Raw genomic sequence first — 22,954 nt, forward strand, 5'->3', positions numbered from 1 at the left:
TTATCAATAGCCTATAGTCGCACAATGCAACTATACAATTACTATACAATTACTATACAATTACTATACAATTACTATGCAATTATACAAACTTTAGAATGTCTTTGAAATTACAACATACAGTGCATTCGGAAAGTATTTAGACCCCTTGACAGTTTTWGTTTTTTAAACCTGTTTTTGCTTTGTCATTATGGGGTATTGTGTGTACATTGATGAGGAAAAACAAACTATTTAATCCATTTTAGAATAAGGCTGTAACGTAACAAAATGTGGAAAAGGGCAAGGGGTCTRAATACTTTCCGAATGCACTGTATGTTGTAATTTCTAAGACATTCTAAGGTTTGTATAATTCACAACTAAAGTTGCCAAATAATTCTAAATTGAGCATTTAGGACCTGTTTCAAATGATCCCTTTTATGCTCAACATAGCCACTTCATATGCGCACTCGCTCTGTACTGGTAAAAATATCCTTTCTATTTTATTCAGCTAAGTTCAATTATATTCTTTTTACGATAAAATCAGATAAAATGTAATAATGACACAGGGCTTATAAGGATATATTGTCAGCTAAATGAACAAGCCTACAGCTTATGGCATGGAGCATGTAATACATGAGATACAGTAACTAACATACAGTAGGCCAACTCTTTCTGTTCTTCTGAAATATATATTTTTTTCATATCATAATGTTTCTTTAGACCTGACTAAAATAAATAATGGATTTATTGTGATGGTGTATATGAAATTAATTTATTAGACTTTTTAAAAATGTAGATGTTCCAAAGGCTGGCAACTGCAGCTTACATAAGTGGCCTCTAGATACTAAACGTGTTTATGTTCATTAACGGTCAATTCCCGTGAGACCAGCAGTCTTTTTACATGACAATAACCGGCCGACAAAATGTCATGACCGTCACAGCCCTAATCCCAAATAAACAAAACCAAGCTAAACTCATGGTCATCCTAGCTCCAATCAGAGTCCACGGAGATGCAACAGTATGCACGGCCCATTATAACATATAATCATATTTACAAACCTCATTTTAAAATCGGTTGTTATTGAGTCACGGACAAATGTCACAACAGACTGCGCAGCTCTGGGCYTTGTACTCTGCCGTGCCAACACGACTGCTATCGATGCTATCCAAGAGAGTGCTGCTGATACTGATACAGACTGTTCTGTCCAGTAGGGTGTTCTGTTCTCTATTCAGAACGGGATACACAGAGCAGACATCCTCTGGAAAACGAGCCTCGGCACTGCAGGCAATGTGAGTGTGTGCCTGCGTGCGTGAGTAAGAAAGAGTGTCTACTGTATGTGAGAAAGAGTGTGACTGTGTGGGTGTGTGTGGCGGGGTGTGTAGTGTGTGTGTGTGTGTTCTCGCTGACAGAACTAGGCCAGCAGGGTCTCACTCCACTTTGACAAAAGCAGTGACAGGTGGCTGGAGATGATGCCTAGCATTACAGCCATTAAACACAGTGATGCTACTAGAGTGTCTTCAAACTGGCGGACAGGGAAAACACAGAAGCTCTTTATCCATCAGTAGGATATAGGAATGGTAGACAGAGGCAGAAAAACTACTTAAGCCCGGCCACAAAATAAGTCTACCCTGACACCTGGTTGGACTAACACCCCTAAGTGAACCAGAAAAATGCTGTGTCATCGTTTTGGCTGAATCCTTTCGTCTCCTAGAGGCGCAAAGGGCCTCACGGTGTCATTGTGAACTAATGTAGTGTTCCAAGACACCACCGACTCCACTTTGTTCCAAATGACCTTSAATTACTATTTAATCACTTAACAAACAGATACACTTCAAGACCAAAAGTATGTGGACACCTGCTCATTGAACATCTCATTCCAAAATCATGGGCATTGATATGGAGTTGGTCCCCCTTTGCTGCTATAACAGCCTMCACTTTTCTGGGAAGGCTTTCCACTAGATGTTGGAACATTGCTGTGGGGACTTACTTCTGTGTGGCCTACTACTTCACGGCTGAGCCGCTGTTGCTCTTAGACGTTTCCACTTCACAATAACAGCACATACAGTTGACCGGGGCAGCTCTAGCAGGGCAGAAATTTGACAAACTGACTTGTTGCAAAGGTGGCATCCTATGACAGTGCCACGTTGAAAGTCACTGAACTCTTCAGTAGCGCCATTCTCTGCTGCCAATGTTTGTCTATGGAGATTGCATTGTGCTTGATTGTATACACCTGTCAGCAATGGGTGTTGCTGAAATAGCCAAATACACTTATTTTAAGGATTGTCCACATACTTTTGTATATATAGTGTACCACTATCATAGCTAGACATGAAATACAAAAAGGATTCAAATTATAAATCAATGACCAAACCTTCAACATTKTATCTAGTCTCACCATTGAGACCGATTGTTTTGTGGTGATATCACAATAGGTGGTTAATTTGTTTACACAAAACACAGTGAGCATATTAAACACATTTATACTAATTCATTCATTGTCACTCAAACTGTTCCATATCCTGAGTGGCAGGGAGCGCACGCACAAGCGCACACCCAGATGCACACACCCACACACTCCCATTTATGAATATTCATCCGTGKGTTAGCGGATGCCGACGGGCCAGGTTAATTCTACCAGATTGTCTCGTGGCCTTTTCCCTCGCCGACCAGTGTGCACTTCAGATAATGAAGTACGCCTGCTGGAATASCTGTCCCGTTTTAACCCTTGCCTCCCCTCCATGACACAACCTTTGGTGATAATGAGTTCTGAACCTGGAGGGCTACGCTTCCTGCATCTCCGCATGGCCATTCTCGCCCTTCAGATGTGTTTCGGGAGGTTCACAGATAAAACGAAAGAAGTTATTCTAAGCAGCAACACATGGTATAACAACACCGCTTCCAATCTCAAAGTCTAGGTTTAGTATGACGTACATAACATTGATTGTTCAATATAATTTTGTTGTTTTGGCAGCTTTTATGCAAAAGTGACTTACAGTTAACATTTGTTCAGTATATGTGGCCCATGCGGGGATCGAACCCACAACCCAGCGGTGTATTCATCCCACATTCATTGCCCTAGGTCTACACAGCTGATTCAAATAACCAACTCATCCTCAATTGTTGATGATTTGAATCAGTGGTGTAGTGCTAGGGGAAAAAATAAACGTGCACCAAGGGGGGGGCCCCGGGACATAGTTTGGGAAACCCTGCTCTAACACACCGAGCCATCAGAAACTGTTCTGTCATACCAATGTACTAACTCCCATGTACTAATGTCATGTCTGGAAGGTCTCGATGCCTGTGAGGATGAGTGACTTACTTGATGTTGTCGAGGCAACCCGAGTCGGGTTTGAGGATGGCGGTGTGGTGGAACATCTTGTACAGCGCGATGCCTAGGAATATTACGTTGAGCTGGGAGAGATGGATGAAAGAGAGGAGGGAGCACAGCTGAAATGGAGTTTGTGTGTTGTTGTTGATGCTTTCATACATTTTTTAAATCGGGGAGACATTGTTACAGTTGAGTTGAGTATGTTGTGTCGAAACAAGATGTGGTTTCCCACTTTGCCAAGTAGAGCACAAAATTATATGAAAATTGTATTACAGTATAACTGCCACATATAGAAGTGCCATGTTGTACTTGACAATGAAGTTGAACTAGTTGGCTCCTGATCAATGCAATGGCTGGAGTCTGTCCTAAATTAATGTATTAAACATGCAGTTAACCATAGGAAGCAAACTACATTTGGGACTGATATATTTAAGACTGTTTGCAGTTCTCCAAACTGCTCTCATCTTAAAGTCAAATAATGTCAAACAAAACTAAACATATAGGTTAGGTAGAAATACCACAAGTATAGCCCAATAGAGAAACCAAATAGTAGTATGGAGCATCAGAATTGTTGCTGTTATCATTTTTTATGCCTCAAACATGAATCAGCTAAAAGCTGACCTCCTAGAGGGACAACGCTTCCAGACGGAGTCCTTGTATTTTTCCTCACTATATGCTTATGCGGTTTCAGCGTGTCTGCTTGTGTGCACGTTACTGAGTCTGTGTCCCATCTCTGTGCCTCAAGGTACAAAGTAGCAGCATAGATAGCGTATGATTCTAGGCGGAAGTTCTGGGTGAAAATCAGTCATTATCGTGGAGCGGGATCACTCGGAGACTGAATACTGAGCAGTGTTCGTCTCTCCTCTCTCCCTCACCAAAGACATCTCTGTCAGCTGTGCGGGAAAAAGCGACTAACTGGAATAATTCACAATTCACATCCTCATCCATTTCCCGCCATGACACCTGACCAGCAGTGGCTTATATTACGGTGGAAAGTGGATGTTAAGCTCTCTCTGGACCATTTAAGTGGTGCCCTGAGGTGCTAAGTAGGGTTAATGAGATAGTATGGTAGTGGGAAAGTAGGGACGCTTACCATAATTATCAAGGTTGCCGGTCCTATGAAGCTCCAAATGAAGTAGGTGTCCAGTCGAAGCCAGCACCTGGAGGGGAGGAACAAGACAGAAGAGAGAGAGAAAGGACGAGAGAAGAGAGAGGAGAGAAGAGAGAAGAGAGCGAGAGCGAGATGAGAGAAACGCACAGGACATACATCAACATGGAGGCTGGAGTGACAAAGAGAAATGAGCACTTCAAACACAGTGCCCGCAAGGGGGTAGGAGAGTTATGACCGTTACATGAGGGTTACATGAAGGTTTGGAGGGAGGATTTGGGTGGTTTCAGTGTCATAACTTCTTATTGGCTGTGATGGTCACCACAGTGTTATCAAAGGACAAAACTCTAATGTGGCTCCGGGCTGAAGTTTCCCCTAAGTAGYCTAGCAGTTAAGAGTGCCGGGCCAGTAACCGAAAGTTCACTGGTTTGAACCCCAGAGCCGAATAGGTGAAAAATCTGTCGATGTGCCTTTGAGCAAGGCACTCAACCCTAATTACTCCTGTAAGTCACTCTGGATAAGACCGTCTGCTAAGGTACCCAATCCTAACCTTAACCGTTAGCGGAGAAAAAGCTCAACTACATCAGGATCAGCGTCAACTTCACCCTACTTCTCTAATATGATCCTGTGTGCAGCTGGTATGTTCATTGGGTTAGAGGTTCATTCCATATAAGGAATAGAATAGTAGCACAGAATTGATGCTTCGAAACGTTTGCACAGAAAATAATAGGAAATTCGGAACTTCTTAATGGAATTCCATCCCCTTAATTTAATTCCATTCCCAACTCACCTCCTGATTTGACTSACTATAAATTTAATGGACTTCAACCATACAGACACTAATACCATTTTCACACTATTGTGCCGACCCAAACCATACTTTGCTAACTCAGATACATTTTCTTATCACATTTTCCTTTCAGGCACAGTTCCAGCAACTAAAGTGGATGTCTTACCAGGCCAGCTCAGTACAACTCGCCTCAGCTCGGCAGTGTGAAAAGCGCCATAGAGACTTAGATGAACTGTCCAGCCTCATCATGTTAACCAATGAACCACTCTCCCTGTCACATTACCATATTAACAATGCAACAGCGTGCGCTTGCTTGACTTCTCCATGGCAGTTACTATACTCTAGTTGGTTGATTGAAAGCGAACGGGCCCAGATATGAGAGCGCATGGGAGCAGATGTGGGATGAAGGTAATACTGGGAAGGCGAGCGACAAAAATGAAGTTGATTCATGACCTTCCGGCTAAATTATTAATAGTTTAATCTCCGGCACCGCGCGATAAGACCTCCATTTTTGGCCATCGGAAATGACAGTTTCCTACTCTGTTGTCATTTGGATGACAAAGAGGCAAAATGGAAGTGGCAGTGAATTAGCCGTAATTCAATAGCATTTTAAGGCAGATTGAAGTGTGAAGAGGAGTGCGCACTTAGCTTCGGACAGCGCAGGCCATACTCAAACACAGGGAGGAAACCTGACAATGCAACTCAAGATTTAATTACAACTTGTCACCTCATATCCCAGACTACGATAGTGAGTGTTCAAGAAAACCTGAAAAGAGATTCATTTTTCTTACATTCATTTCATGGACATTTTCACACGGCACGGGCCCCAATGCAATTTTTCAACTATATAAAATGTCTGTAGCGTTATTAGACTTGAAGTGATAAGCTCAAAAACCTTGGCCAGGTTTTTGCTAATACTTCACGCACTAACATGCTCGATCACAACCCGATGCCTTGATAAAAGTCCAAATATATATAACCAGAATATACAGAGACAGAAAACAATGCATGCATTCCAAATGGCACCGTATGAGCTCTATGGGCCCTGGTCAAAGGTGCCATTTGGGTGCCAGTGGGTGTTCATTTTGTATTACTGGGACTTGATACTTCTCCCCCTGGTCTAGAGATGATGTAAACACACACAAGTAGTCAAAATAAATTCTGCTGAACGCTAAATTGTTTCTTTTTTTTTACCACGTCTGATCACAGAAAAGCAGATTTATTTTTAAGGTAATGGCTGTCATTTCTGCCTTAGTGCGTGAACCAGCAAGCCTCCCTGCCTCCTGTCCTCTCCAGTCATGCCAGAATTCTGTGTTGCCTTTTGAGTCTATCTATTTTTGCCTGTGTCAGGCTGAAGCTGTATTGGTGTCCATCTCCTCAGCATCTTCTTGGTGTAGAAGCTAAGGGAATAGAAACCTGGGACCTATGTTCCCCGATAAGACAGAGTCGCCTTTTCTCTCCCAACGTCTAGTGTTGGGTACTCACGTCGGTGACACTGATTCACAGCAACTTGACACATTAGTTTAGCTCAAAGAGACACTTTGTAGAGAGGGGAGAGAAAAGCACTACTGAGACGAGACAACTTAAAGAGACTTTAAGTCACGACCTCTCTCTCTCTCATGATGGGCTCCAGGTACGCCAAGTTGTCTAAATGCAGTTTGTCTATTGCAAAATGGATAGAATGTCCCTTAAAGTTTTAACAAACTGTCATTATTAATGTCAGATATATGACCAAGTAAAGGATTTATGGTGAAATGTGAGCTAGGTGCCTTTTTTGGTTGCAATGTTGTCATTTGTGAATATGAAGTGAGTTCATCTTCTTATGGTATAACATGGTATATGTGCGTGTGTGGTGTGTGTGTGTATGTGTGCACGTGGTGTGTGTACGTGGTGTGTGTGTGTGCACGTGGTGTGTGTGTGTGCACGTGGTGTGTGTGTGTGCACGTGGTGTGTACAAGCGCACATGAACATGTACAGAATGACATGCATGATAAAACATCTCATGAGCAAACTGCTGATGCTGGTTTATATGATGTTTTCGATTGGCTACAGGTTTAGTGAAAGAGGAACGGTGTCTCTGTGTTATTGTTAGGAAGGCTGGTTCATGTTTCAGAGAGAAGCGCGAGAGCAAATCAAATGATTTCTTGAGCATCTTCTGCGGGGAAACAGAAGAACCTATGAMGACTACTGTCTCGCCGTCTACCTTGCTCTCTTCGTCTCCGTCTAGCGCTTTCCCCCCTCTCCCCAATCTCTCCATCTATTGCTCCCTCAGTTAATTGGGAGTTATGTGAATGCTAAAGACGCTAACCACAACGGCTTGACATTCACACGGCTATGGTTAGCGTTTGAGCTTGCATTTTCCACTGTTAAACATTTTGTCAAGTCAGCAGAAGTTCTGTTTGAGAATAACCGCTCAGGTCCATTATTAAGGGGTGACGAGGAGCATTAGTTATTGCAGCAATGCCAAATATATATCGTTGGAGGCTAACGACTACCACAAATTGTTTTTACTCAATAAAATGAGTCAGCCGAATCCGCATGGCTGTGTGAATATGTGAGAATTAAACTGACTAACTAAATGTGCAAATCAAATGTAGTGTTCGGACAGGAGTTTTTCTTGTCTTGGTGATGTGACGAGGAACAACTCTGTGCCCTTGTTATAGTCTACAAGATGTTTCTATTTCAGGTCACACGTTCAGGAAACCCCCTCATCTGGGCCCATATTCATAAAGAGTCTCAGAGTAGCCCTTTTTACATCAGCAGATGTCACAAAGTGTTTATACAGAAACTCAGCCTAATACGCCAAAGAGCAAGCAATGCATCCTAGATCAGCTCTCCTACTCTGAGACACATTATGAATACAGGCCCTGGTCTTAAACTGAAGAACAACTTCTCTAAAAAAACAAACAATGGCACAGCAGAACTACATCTCGACAGCCGTTAACCAAACAAACGCCCAGAATAACCTTACTGAACCTATCACAACCATATTGAATAGTTCAGATATGGCCAACAGCCTGGCATTGTGTATCATAAGATGGTGCTGGTCGTACAGATGACTTCTTTGCACAAGCCATTATTTAATTTTGGAATACTTTTTCAATACAAAAAGTTATGTTATTATAGTATAATATATGTGACTTAGTAGACACTTTTATCCAAAGAAACGTACGTTTTTCATATGGGTGGTGCCAGCAGGAATCAAACCCACGATCCTTTGCATTGCAAGCGCCATGCTCTACCAATTGAGCCACACAGGACCATATTGGCTATGCAACCAGCAGCCTTGCCTCCAAGTAAGCGCTTGTCTAGAAGTGTTTTCCAAACAGGTCCCGAGGACCCCCTGTCGTTTCACACATTTGTTCAATTCGAACCCTAGCACACCAGATTTGACTAATCAAGGGCTTGCTGATTAGTTTGAGTCAGGTGTGCCAGTACTGGAAAATATAAAATAGAGGAACACATGGTGCTTGTGGAGAGGTTTAAGCAACACTGCTTTAGAATCTAGACCTTAGTAGTTAATGGGTTAATGGTGGGCATGGCATGGTTCTAACGACAGGGTTCCTACAGCGAGGTTCTAACGATGGGGTTCTAACGCAGTGGTTCAAGTTCCGGTAAATACTCACACTCGATCCGTGCCGTAGCTCCGGTAGTCGACGGCGGCCGACACAGCCACAACGAGCGCGGGCACGCCATAGCCCACCAGGTAGAAGTAGCGTTTGCGCGAGTGCTCGCTCTCAAACACCTCCACCAGCATAATGTAGAGCTGCACACCCTCCAGGAACATCCAGGTGAAGGCAGCCAGGAAGAAGAAGTGGAGCAGGGCAGCGAACACCGCACAGGCAATCTGAGGAGGGGAGAGGAGACAGTACAGGTCAAAAGGTCAAAGCGTTTGGCTTAAAGTCGGACAGAAAACGTGTCGATGTGCAGCTAAAAATTCCAAGAACAATACGGACGACAGGTGTTACTCTCTCATGATTTTATTCATATTCATATTMWTATTATTTTTTATTTTCTATTATTCAAAAGCCCTTTAGGGCCTGAAACGTCAGTCTCATGCATTTGACAAGGTAGTAGACATAAATAAACAAGGAACTAATGACTTTTCAAATGTGCGAGAGTTGCTTCGTGCTTCAAATGAAAAAGGGCATTATATCATCAACTGGATATGTTCCTGGGTGTAGTTGTCGTCTCTGGTCGACTGATTGCTGATACTGAGTGAGTAGTACTGACCTGTCAATTGACCCCTACATGCCCTCTACCCCATTGTTATTGTTGCTACCCTTTCCAAGATTTGTACAATTGGGAAAGTGGAGAACAGCAAATAGGAAAAGCGGTTGTACAGTTGTCATGGTTCACTAGCTAAGACGTTGAGCATGGGAGCTGAAGGATGAGAAGACAATATTCTGTGAGTCAACTGGAGCTATCTCTGAAATGATATAGGTTCCTGAGGCGGGTGTCAGAAGACTGGAATGGAAAGGAGCGCCAACACTGTGCATGCCCACCCACGTGCACACACACACACACACACACACACACACAGTGTACTTGCAACGACTGTAATTGATCAGATTATTGGAGCAATTGGTCATACGCGAGGTACTTTGTTCAACGGTCATTGAAATTGGTTTCAATTAAATGACTCTCAGGTTCAGTGGCCATCACCGCAATGAGGAGAGTGATCTTTAAATTGCCCAGTGAATCAAGACCATCACATCTCATGAAAGGGAAGAGTAGAGGGCAAAAGCACAGTCTGGAAACGTTCATCGTTCAGCAGGGTTCTCATTTATGAGAGCAGGTGTGTGTCTTTCTGTGCCTGTCAATGCACTAATTGTGGAACAGACTTTACATTGCATACCTCACACACACACACACCCCCTTTCACTGCTCCTCTAACTCCTCTCACCACCCTCCCTACTGCACCCTGTTGATAATGACTTTGCCCTTAGTGCAGAACTCTACCAGATACCTACGACAGCCAGCGACAGTCATTAAAAACAGTGAWTGCCTAATCCAGATTATCTGCAGCGTTTAGAGATCAGTCTACTGCTCTACATCGTGATGGGAGGTTTAGTGCAGTGGCGGGTGGTGGAAAGGGGGGAAAAGGGAGTGGGTGAGGGGGAGCATGTGTGTGGTCATTTGATAGAAACATAGGAGCTTGAGCTGTGTCAGGTGAAGTAACAGGGTGTAACTGGGAGAACCAGGGGGACTGGGGAGGAACTGGCTGAAGGAGTATTTGGGAGAGATGCTTAGAAAGGTCTAGATGAGGGCAGAGTCAGTGCTGGCTATAGATATCCCATGGTGTTAATTATCATTGTGTGTGTGTGTGTGTGTGTGTGTGTGTGTGTGTGTGTGTGTGTGTGTGTGTGTGTGTGTGTGTGTGTGTGTGTGTATGTATATATATATATATATATATATATATATATATATATATACAGTACCAGTCAAAAGTTTGGACACCTACTCATTAAAGGGTTTTTCTTTATTTTTACTACTTTCTACATTGTAGAATAATAGTGAAGACATCAAAACTATGAAATAACACAAAGAAAAGTGTTAAACAAATCAAAAAATATTTTAGATTGTTCAAAGTAGCCACCCTTTGCCTTGATGACAGCTTTGCACACTCTTGGCATTCTCTCAATCAGCTTCACCTGGAATGTTTTTTCAACAGTATTGAAGGAGTTCCCACATATGCTGAGCACTTATTCACTTTCTTCCGCCTCTCTGCGGTCCAACTCATCCCAAACCATCTCAATTGGGTTGAGGTCGGGTGATTGTGGAGGCCAGGTCATCTGATGCACCACCATCACTCTCCTTCTTGGTCAAATAGCCCTTACACAGCCTGGAGGTGTGTTTTGTGTCATTTTCTTTTTGAAAAAAAAATGATAGTCCCACTAAGTACAAACCAGATGGGATGGCGTATCGCTGCAGAATGCAGTGGTAGCCATGCTGGTTAAGTGTGCCTTGAATTCTAAATAAGTCATTGTCATTGTCACCATCAAAGCACCCCCACACCATCATACCTCCTCCTCCATGCTTCACTGTGGGAACCACACATGCAGAGATCATCCGTTCACCTACTCTGCGTCTCACAAAGACTCAGACCAAAGGACAGATTTCCAACGGTCGAATGTCCATTGCTCCTGTTTTTGGCACAAGCAAGTCTATTTATCTTATTGGTGTCCTTTAGTAGTGGTTTCTTTGCAGCAATTCGACCATAAAAACCTGATTCATGCAGTCTCCTCTGAACAGTTGATGTTGAGATGTGTCTGATACTTGAATTCTGTGAAGCATTTATTTGGGCTGCAATCTGAGGTGCAGTTAACTCTAATGAATTTATCCTCTGCAGCAGAGGTAACTCTGGGTCTTCCTTTCCTATGGCGGTCCTCGTGAKAGCCAGTTTCATCATAGCACTTGATGGTTTTTGCGACTGCACTTGAAGAAACTTTCAAARTTCTTGAARTTYTCCGGATTGACTGACCTTCATGTCTTAAATTATTGATGGACTGTCGTTTCTCTTTGCTTATTTGAGCTGTTCTTGCCGTAATATGGACTTGGTCTTTTACCAAATAGGGGTGGTATACARAAGATAGCCCTACCTTGTCACAACACAACTGACTGGCTCAAAAGCAGTAAGATGGAAATAAATTCCACAAATTAAAAAAAGGCACATCTGTTAATTGAAATGCATTCCAGGTGACTACCTCATAAAGATGCTTGAGAGAATGCCAAGATTGCGCAAAGCTGTCATCAAGGCAAAGGGGGGATACTTTGAAGAATGTAAAATATAACATATATTTTGATTTGTGTAACATATTTTTGGGTTATTCCATGACTCCATATGTGTTATTTCATAGTTTTGAGGTCTTCATTATTATTCTACAATGTAGAAAATAGTAAAAATAAAGAAAAATCCTTGAATGAGTAGGTGTTCTAAAACTTTTGACTGGTAGTGTATATATCATGTCCAAACAATTGCATTTCCACAGGTGGACTCCAATTAAGTTGTAGAAACATCTCAAGGATGATTAATGGAAACAAGATGCATCTGAGCTCAATTTTGAGTCTCATAGCAAAGGGTCAGAATTCTTATGTAAATAAGGTATGTGTGAATTTGTCATTATGAGGTATTGTGTGTAGATTGCTGAGGATTTTTTTTTTCTTCTCTATTTTAGAATAAAGCTGTAACGTAACAAAATGTGAAAAAGTCGAGGTCTGAATACTTTCCGAAGGCACTGTATATCCTCCAAACACTGGCTTTGAGGGCATTATCACTTTTATATAACAGGTTACCAACCTATTCAAATAATGATTTACATATTTTAATTAAAAAAGTTATTTTGACAAATTTATTCATATTATGTTATCCTTCCACAATATATAGTCCCGACACAAAATCTATGGTTGCCACCCAAGCCGGTTGGTCATTTGTTCTATCGGTTTGGTTGCCAGAGACGTGACCAAGTCGTTCAGTCTTTTTGTTCTGTATCTATGGACGCGACTCAGTCGTTCGTTCTAAATGTTCCAATACCATACAAGCTGGCAACGTTCTTATCCTTTGCTTGCTAGCTAGCCAACTACRGCTAACACAGTCACACCAAACAGTGCAGCCAGAATAACAGAAAAGTAGCTGCTTTTGTGTTTGTTTAAGCTGTTTTCTWATGACATTTATTTGGATACATTCATAACAATGAGCTAATGAGGCACGATTTCAGCCGGCATAGAAAATGTGCTCTCGCATCAGGACACTGTTGTTCAGAGGAGCTAGCCAACAACACARCTAACACAACCATGTCAAACTGAAGCTGGAAAGACCGCAACCTAGCTACACTTTGTTTCATTTTAACTGTTCTATTGACATTTCTTTGTATATATCCATAATAATTATGCTGATTGGTGATTGACTGGCTGAGAAAAGCTGCGTGCGTGTCTGTCTCATCCCGACTCCTGACCCCAACACGTTCATTGCTATGGTACAGCTGGAGATCGAATTTCAATACTGAAACAATGTTGCAAATGTCAGAGAGAGAGACAGCAAGGTCTATAAATCCACGCTATTGAAAACCAATTGCTAGTCTAAAAGAAATGGGAGATAATGTCTMGATGCTTGGATATTAAGTTTATMAATTGTCTGGTTGGGCTGATGACAGTGGRTTGCAGTGGATTGCACGTCAAACATTTCAATGTCACAGCCGGTGGTAACTTGTGGAATAGACACCGGCTGGAATGYGGTTTTAACCAAATCAGCATTCAGGATTAGACCCACCTGTTGTRTAAATTCCAAAAACAAGTTGAGGAACATGTACTGTGCTACTCATAACCATGGCTACATACAGCTTCAAAACAGAACCATTTCAAATATATAGCCTAGGCTATGTTCTCATGTTCACTTGAGGTGTCTAAATTAGAACAGACTAAGAACGGCAATTATATTTGTTCTAGAGGAAACACACTCAACCGTTTGCAACGTTCACTTATTCCAATTAAGATAGCAGACAGAATTTATATCCATTGTACAACATGTCTTGTACTTCAGCTTTTCGCCCTTCAAATACCCAGATGCCCTAGTAAGTGTACACTAAAACCTTGATGTTCCAGTGGACTGCTGAATTGCCTTCTCGAGTGTAACTGGTCGTCAAGAGATGAGAGCTGTAGTGAAGCTCACACTGAATGCTTAAGTACCAGACATCTTTTATAACAAGATCCAGGCATAAAGTACTRCGTCAAGTCAGGACAGCGAAATAAAAACAATTTAACTGATAAGATTATACTGCAATAGGAAGACGTGAGCATAATGATTCAATAGGGTTAAGGGTAAAATCTGATGGATTTTCTCATTTACTAAATTCTTGGCTTAGCCCATGTTTGTTGAGTACTAGCCTTTTTAGTGTTTGACCAGGATTTTTGTGTGAACTGAATAACTTTGAAGCAAAAGTTTCACTATTAGGAATGAAAAATTATACCTGGTTAAAGGTYCAGTGCAGTCAGAAATATGATTTTCCAGTGTTTTATATATTACCACACTATGAGGTTGGAATAAGTGTGAAAATTATGATAATGCCCTTTCAGTGTAAGAGCGKTTTGAAAACAGTTTTGGCCAGCCGGGTGACATCACTATACGGCAAATKAGTTAATAGASCAATAAGAAAACATGCCAAACCTCTCTGCCAATAACAGTGAGTTTTCAGTTTCCCCCTCCAAGACAGTTCTAGCAACATTCTTGCTTGAGAAATTGCTCTTTGCTAATAAGCTACACTACATGACCAAATGTATGCGGACACGTGCTTGTCGAACATCTCATTCCAAAATTAAGGGCATTAATATGGAGTTGGTCCCCCCTTTGCTGCTATAACAGCCTCCATCCTTCTGGGAAGGCTTTCCACTAGATGTTGGGACATAGCTGCAGGGGCTTGCTTCCATTCTGTCACAAGAGCATTAGTGAGGTCGGGCACTGATGTTGGGCGATTAGGCCTGGCTCACATTAGGCGTTCCAATTCTTCCCAAAGGTGTTCGATGGGGTTGAGGTCAGGGCTTTTCGCAGGCCAATCAATTTCTTGCACACCGATCTCGACAAACCATTTAATTTCTATATGGACCTTGCTTTGTGCTTTGTGCACAGGGGCATTGTCATGCTGAAACAGGAAAGGGCCTTCCTCAAACTGTTGCCACAAAGTTGGAWGCACAGAATTGTCTAAAATGTCATTGTATGCTGTAGCATTAAGATTTCCCGTCACTGGAACTATGGGGCCTAACCCGAACCATGAAAAACAGCCCCAGACCATTATTCCTCCTCCACCAAACTTTACAGTTGGCACTATACATTGGGGCAGGCATCAGCCAAACCCAGATTCGTCCGTCGGATTGCCAGATTGTGAAGTGTGATTCATCACTCCAGAGAAAGCGTTTCCACTGCTCCAGAGTCCAATGGCGGTGAGCTTTACACCTCTCCAGCCGACGCTTGGCATTGCGCATGGTGATCTTAGGCTTGCGTATGGCTGCTCGGCCATGGAAACCCATTTCATGAAGAACCCGACGAACAGTTATTGTGCTGACGTTGCTTCCAGAGGCAGTTTGGAACTTGGTAGTGAGTGTTGCACACGAGGACAGACAATTTTTACGCACTACGTGCTTCAGCACTCAGCGGTCCCGTTCTGTGAGCTTGTGTGGCCTACCACTTCGCGGCTGTGCTGTTGTTGCTCCTATATGTTTCCACTTCACAATAACAGCACTTACAGTTGACCAGGGCAGCTCTAGCAGGGCATAAATTTGACAGACTGACTTGTTGAAAAGGTGGCATCATTTGACGGTGCCACGTTGAAAGTCACTGAGCTCTTCAGTAAGGCCATTCAACTGCCAATGTTTGTCTATGGAGATCACATGGCTGTGTGCTCGATTGTATACACCTGTCAACAACGGTTGTGGATGAAATATCCGAACCCACAAATTTTAAGGGGTGTCCACATACGTTTGTAAATAGAGTGTATTTTTTGTCTGTTTTCGACCATTTTAATTGGAAAAAAATCACAGTGAGGTAAGTAAATGTTACCCAGAAAGGATTTGATTATGAGATCAAAACAGCTGCATTGGACCTTTATCTACTGTATCTAGCTGTTACCTGTGGACCCACTCTATCAAATCCTTAGTTACTGCAGGTGGGACTTGGTGTTAATGATGGTATGATAACCTGGTGACCGTATATACAGAGAACAGAGCCATGTCTGATTATAGACCGGATGAASCAGGTGTGTAGCCTCTCAAGCTGATCAGTAACACTAATAGATTAAATAAGTGCCAGGTTGAAATGAAAACACATGGGCACTGGCCCAAAAAGGACTAGATCTGACACCTTGGACACATTTCAATAGTTTAATTTGGCTCCCTCTCCTCCTTTCCTTTATCAGATAACTGATTTGGGAGACAGGTGATAGATAAAACATCAGACTTAAATCCGAAACAGACTTCTGACTCGTTGCTTTCACTGTATTTTCAGATTAGTGCAGAAAAAGAACACCAGACAAGGATTGGGAGCAACTTTAGACTATTGAGATGAAGTCCACCAGACTTGCTCAAAACCTCCCCAACTTTTCAGAGAGACAAAGAGACACAACCCTAGGCGCTCCACTAACATACTGCTCTCATTGAAAACCATTGAGTGGGCTGTGTTTTTTGCGCATCAATCGTCCGGCTTGGGAATGTTCTTACCGGTTGGTCAGCTCGGTTGATCCCCACCAGGAAGAGGGACTCTGCTATGAAGAGGCTGATGCAGAGGTTCTTGTGGATGGTGTTGCGGTCGCTCTGGAGGCCCCGGAAGAAGCAAAAGGTGAACAAGCTGATGAGCAGGCAGACCAGAGAGAGCAGGATGCCAACCCATGTGATGACGTCCAACAGCATGTCATGGACTGGGTCTGTATTCTGGGAAAGGGTACAAATAAGGAAATGCATTACATGAGATTAGTGGATAGGAGTAGAAGACGCTCCACCAACATGAGACGAGGCGCAAACAAAAAACAGGATGAACATTAGGAAGGAATAGGCGCAACTGTCGCTCACAACCAAAAACCCCACAAGAGATTAACATAATTTAATATACTCTACCGGTCAACAGTTTTAGAACACCTACTCATTCAAGGATTTTTCTTTATTTTTATATTTTCTACATTGTAGAATAATAGTGAAGACATCAAAACTAGGAAATAACACATATGGGATCATATAGTAACCAAAAAAGTGTCATACAAATCAAAATCTATTTTATATTTGAGATTCTTCAAATAGCCACCCTTTGCCTTGACAGCTTTGCACACTCTTGGCATACTCTCAACCAGCTTGAGGTAGTCACCTGGAATGCATTTCAATTAACAGGTGTGCCTTCTTAAAAGTTAATTTCTTCCCTTTTTAATGTGTTTCAGCCAATAGTTGGGCTGAAACTGTAAAATACCAAGTCCATAATATGGCAAGAACAGCTCAAATACGCAAAGAGAAACAACAGTCCATTACTTTAAGACATGAAGATCAGTCAATACGAAAAATTCMAAGAACTTAGAACGTTTCTTCAAATGCAGTCGCAAAAACCATCAAGCACTACGATGAAACTGGCTCTCATGAGGACTGCCACAGGAAAGGAAGACCCAGAGTTACCTCTGCTGCAGAGGATAAGTTCATTAGTTACCAGCCTCAGAAAAACCAGCCAACAAGTGCTCAGCATATGTGGGAACTCCTTCAAGACTGTTGGAAAAGCATTACATGGGAAGCTGGTTGAGAGAATGCCAAGTGTGCAAAGCTGTCATCAAGGGAAAGGGTGGCTATTTGAAGATTCTCAAATATAAAATATATTTTGATTTGTTTAACTGCAGATGTGGCCAGGGAAATAAATTGAAACGTCCAAACTGTGAGATGCCTGAGACCACGCTACAGGGAGACAGAATGGACAGCTGATCRTCCTCGCAGTGGCAGACCACGTGTAACAACACCTGCACAGGATTGGTACATCCGAACATCACACTTGCGGGACAGGTACAGGATGGCAACAACAACTGCYCGAGTTACACCAGGAACGCACAATCCCTCCATCAGTGCTCAGACTGTCCACAATAGGCTGAGAGAGGCTGGACTGAGGGCTTGTAGGCCTGTTGTAAGGCAGGTCCTCACCAGACATCACTGGCAACATCGTCGCCTATGGGCACAAACCCACCGTCGCTGGACCAGACAGGACTGGCAAAAAGTGCTCTTCACTGATGAGTCTCGGTTTTGTCTCACCAGGGGTGATGGTCAGATTTGCGTTTATCGTCGAAGGAATAAGCGTTACACTGAGGCATGTACTCCGGAGCGCAATCGATTTGGAGGTGGAGGGTCCGTAATGGTCTGGGGAGGTGTGTCACAGCATCATCGGACTGAGCTTGTTGTCATTGCAGGCAATCTCAACGCTGTGCGTTACAGGGAAGACATCCTCCTCCCTCATGTGGTACCATTCCTGCAGGCTCATCCTGACATGACCCTCCAGCATGACAATGCCACCAGCCATACTGCTCGTTCTGTGCGTGACTTCCTGCAAGACAGGAATGTCAGTGTTCTGCCATGGCCAGAAAAGAGCCCGGATCTCAATCCCATTGAGCACGTCTGGGACCTGTTGGATCGGAGGGTGAGAGCTAGGGCCATTCCCCCCAGAAATGTCTGGGAACTTGCAGGTGCCTTGGTGGAAGAGTGGGGTAACATCTCACAGCAAGAATGGGCAAATCTGGTGCAGTCCATGAGGAGAAGATGCACTGCAGTACTTAATGCAGCTGGTGGCCACTCCAGATACTGACTGTTACTTTTGATTTTGACCCTCCCCCCCTTTGTTCAGGGACACATTATTCMATTTCTGTTAGTCACATGTCTGTGGAACTTGTTCAGTTCATGTCTCAGTTGTTGWATCTTGTTATGTTCATACAAATATTTACACATGTTAAGTTTGCTGAAAATAAATGCAGTTGACAGTGAGAGGACGTTTATTGTTTTTGCTTAGTTTACATGATTCCATGTGTATTATTTCATAGTTTTGATGTGTTCACTATTATTCTACAATGTAGAAAATAGTAAAAATAAAGAAAAACCCTTGAATGAGTAGGTGTTCTAAAACTTTTGACCGGTAGTGTAATTATTGCGGGTATTTGTGTTCAAATCAAATAAATAACTGGCCAAAATGACTGTCTCAGTGTTGACAGTCTGATTAACATCTGAGAATAAAGGTATTTTTTTGTTACTGATAACTAAAATGACACTCAAATGTATATTCACTAATAAAGTCAAAACAAGATGAAACTGCCTTTTGGTAGGGTCACCATCGACCTCTCCACAGAATGACCTAGCTGTCACAGATAGGACCACAGGTGGTAAGGTGGAAATGGCATGAAAATGTGTCACCAGTGTGTTCTGGCAAGTTAACAAATTGAGCTACGGAAATRGACACAGGTGGCTGTGAAAGGCACCATGGGTAATCTATTAAAGGCCCAGTGCAGTCAAAAACTAGATTTTCCTATTTTGTGTACAGCATATACACTGAGTATACAAACAATTAAGAACACCTGCTCTTTCCATGACAGACTGACCAGGTGAATCCAGGTGAAAGCTATGATCCCTTATTGATGTCACTTGTTAAATCCACTTAAATCAGTGGAGACTAARGGGAGGAGACGGGTTAAAAAAKGATTTTTGCCTTGAGACATGGATTGTGTACGTGTGCCATTCAGAGGGTGAATGGGCAAGACAAAATATTTAAGTGCCTTTGAAAGRGGTTTGGTAGTAGGTGCCAGGCGCATCGGTTTGTGTCAAGAACTGCAACGCTGCTGGGTTTTTCACGCACAACAGTTTCTCGTGTGCATCAAATGGTCCAACACCCAAAAGACATCCTGTCAACTTGACACATCTATGGGAAGCATTGGAGTCAACATGGGCCAGCTTCCCTGTGGAATGCTTTTGACACCTTGTAAAGCTGTTCTGAGGGCAAAAAAGGGTGGAGAGTGCAACTCAATATTAGGAAGGTATTCCTAATGTTTGGTGTACTCAGCGTATATTTCCACACTATGAGGTTGGAATAAWTCTGTGAAATTGCGAAAATTATGATAACGTGCTTTTAGTGTTGAGCTGTTTGAAAAGACTGACTAAAATTTAAGCCTGTTTTGGCCTGCCTGGCGACATCACCAGGTGGTAAAAGATAATAGACCAATAAGAAAGAGAGTTTCAAACCTCTCTGAACAATAACTTGTTCTCAACTGGCCTTGCTGGTTAAATAAAAGTGAAAAAAAAAAAAAAAAACAGCTCATCCAATTAGGCCCCTCACTCAGACCACTCCAAGCTAAATTCTTGCTTGAGAAATTGCTCTTCTCTAAGAAGCTATTGTTGTTTATTTTTGACCATTTTAATTGAAAACAATCACAGTAAGGTACTTTAATTGTTACCCATAAATATAGATACAGAACTTTCAAAATACAGAAATACAGCTGGTATGATGCATTTTGCGTCATATGATGAAAAACGCAGCATCATATGATGCAAACTACATCACACTTGATTGCTGACATGCAAAACATTTTGGGACCGTCAACAACGGACAAATGAAACAAATACCATAATATCGTTTTTTGGATGGAGTTTTCTTTTAAAACACTGTTAAAAACAGAAACAGCCTCCAGCTTCAAACTGACTGCTGTACCTGCTGGATTCGCAGAACCGTTTGGGCGGAACTCGACGTTTCCAGAGTCGACTTTGATCACACGTAACACTTAAAGAATAGTAACACGAGTAGAAACAGCTTGGTCCAAAGCCACAGGCCAGCAGCATACCACCCTGCATCCTACTGCTGCTGGAAGTGGTGTTGGCGGGCCAGGAGGAGGCACTCTTTCCTCTGGTCTAAAATAAAATATCCCAGGGCAGCGATTGGGGACATTGCCCTGTGTAGGGTGCCGTCTTTCGGATGGGACGTTAAACGGGTGTCCTGAATCTCTGGTCACTAAAGATCCCATGGCACTTATCGTAAGATTAGGGGTGTTAACCCCGGTGTCCTGGCTAAATTCCCTGTCTGACATACCATCATGGCCACCTAATCATCCCCAGCTTCCAATAGGCTCATTCATCCCGCTTCCTCTCCCCTGTAACTATTCTCCAGGTTGCTGCTGTAAATGAGAATGGGTTCTCAGTCAACTTACCTGGTAAAATAAGGGCAACAAAAATGGACTGTTTTTCTTCTCAACAGCCTTCAGCTGTGATGAACATGACAGCAAATTGTATTTACATGGAGTGATCCTGAGGATGTCAGTTTTGTAGAGCAGATATTCAATCACTCAAAGTGTGTGTGTGTGTGTGTGTGTGTGTGTGTGTGTGTGTGTGTGTGTGTGTGTGTGTGTGTGTGTGCAATCTCAAAGGCCTGAGCTTACACAATAGTCCTCAAGGACAATATCAGTGAGTCACAGCTAGAGAATGCACTCCTCACTGTTGTTTTTACTGGAAGCACACAGTATTAAAGCTGGTACAAAAAGCCCAAAAATACAGACACAGACATTCCCTTCCTCTTACCGAAGCATTGTGCTTCCGTCTGTCATTTTCTGTGATTTTGCTACTCAACGTTCTCATAGATTGCTCTAAAACCATTATTTGGTCAACAGCAATAGCCTTTGCATTATGTTGATTCCTACTACGAAAGTATCTGTCCGTTCCTGTTTCGCAGTCGGTTGCTGACTCTCACTCCGTCTCCCCAGTGTGCGTACGGAGAAGGGAGAAATGCATTGAGAAGCTCAAGCATAGTGTAGTGTATATGACCATTGCTCAAAATGCTATTGTGGGGAAAAAGACAGTATTTCTCACCTCTTAATATTGAGTTAATGTCACCGCTTTACAACCGGAGTAGGCTGCAGTTAGTGTGGTTTCGGCGCAGCCTAGGCCTAGCGCTATAGGACACAAGCCTAAATTTACTGATAGATTAATCACTTAGCCTACATGGCTATCTAGCAACACTATCGTATTTAGAGTTAGCAATCTAGCTAAGTGTTTTGAGCTCCCACTTCCTCAGGTGGTGAATAATATAGCCTATTAGGACAATAGGCCTACGCACGAAGATTCTCTGAAGAGCGCCCCCAAAAATCTGATCATTCTGGATCCTATTTGGACATGTTGTACTTCAAAATATAAAATCATTCATGCATTTCCTGGATATGTTAGATGCAATAGCTGTTTTTGAATTTGTTATCTTAGGCTACCATCTCAGTTGTCTTACTTGGCACTGGAAAAAAAAAATTCTCGAGCCCTGCCGGGAATGTTAAGTCACTGTCCATTAAAAACATGTGTTGTTATCAAGCAAAATAGTTACATGTATCACGATATGACTCTAGCACCTCCCCAAAACCTAATCTACGAGAAAAGGGTCAGATTATTGCGACATGGATTTTTTTTCACACATCACCCAGCTATACACAGCGTACATTTTTTCACACAAATGGGCACTTCCTCTAAATCAAACTTCGACCCGAGTCAGCAGTATTAATCTCCACTGGGGGCAGGGTAAGAGGCTAAAGCATCCAGCTGGGATTTTCTACAGCCTCCATTATAGTAGGGGAAGCTTTACACAAAGGCTTGTTTAACAGGTGCACAGAGCATGGGCTAACACTAGCGGAGAGAGATGGGAGAACAGATGCTGATCATTAAGGGGCTGCTCTACAATAACAGTCGACGCGCTACCCTGAGTCTGGGGAGAGGCGCTCTTTACATTTTCTTGCCTGATGAGCCGTTGTGTATACATCAGGGAGACAGGGGGATGACACGACTGTGGAGCAGTGTGCCGTAGAGCAGTGTGTGTGTGTGTGTTTGTGTGTGTGGCTGTCTCTGGTCCTCCGTACTACAAAGGCATCTCATGCGCTGGGTGGTGGCAGATGTAGACTGTTTTGAAAAGGGGGCCTAGGGTGAGTTGAGGTAGCGAGCTGTGCCATGGCTTCAGGCTCTATCCATCACAATCTTTACCTTGATAGGGGGGGGGTGCTGGGTCAAAACGAGATGGAGGCGTAGGGTGCATCCACACGTGTGTGATCGATCTACTGCAGTGACATCTCTTTGTTCTGGGAGGGTGGATGATCGCTAAGGTGCCAACGGCCACAACTTCATCCCTACGATGAAGGCCATTTTCTGGGGGCTCGTCCGGGCGTCCGCAGCGGGAATGGGAACTAGGGTCCCGAAAGCAGCGGACCGTAATTCGCTCCAAAATTCAGTCTGTCATGGGAG

General features: G+C 42.9%; 1 protein-coding gene across 8 annotated transcripts in view; it reads right to left on the reverse strand.

Moving 5' to 3' along the window:
* Window positions 1–22,954, reverse strand: part of LOC111960292 (adhesion G protein-coupled receptor L3-like) — a 345,871-nt gene that overhangs the window by 18,298 nt on the left and 304,619 nt on the right. For all 8 annotated transcript variants that reach the window (XM_023982240.1, XM_070437819.1, XM_023982239.1 and 5 more), the window contains 4 exons: window positions 16,412–16,621; window positions 8,833–9,053; window positions 4,402–4,468; window positions 3,300–3,391 (listed from right to left, as the gene is read on the reverse strand). In XM_023982240.1, coding sequence (XP_023838008.1) covers window positions 3,300–3,391; window positions 4,402–4,468; window positions 8,833–9,053; window positions 16,412–16,621 — 590 coding nt within the window. The remainder of the gene's footprint in view (window positions 1–3,299; window positions 3,392–4,401; window positions 4,469–8,832; window positions 9,054–16,411; window positions 16,622–22,954) is intronic.

Source organism: Salvelinus sp. IW2-2015, linkage group LG37 (assembly GCF_002910315.2).
Source record: "Salvelinus sp. IW2-2015 linkage group LG37, ASM291031v2, whole genome shotgun sequence".
Classification (NCBI taxonomy): domain Eukaryota; kingdom Metazoa; phylum Chordata; class Actinopteri; order Salmoniformes; family Salmonidae; genus Salvelinus; species Salvelinus sp. IW2-2015.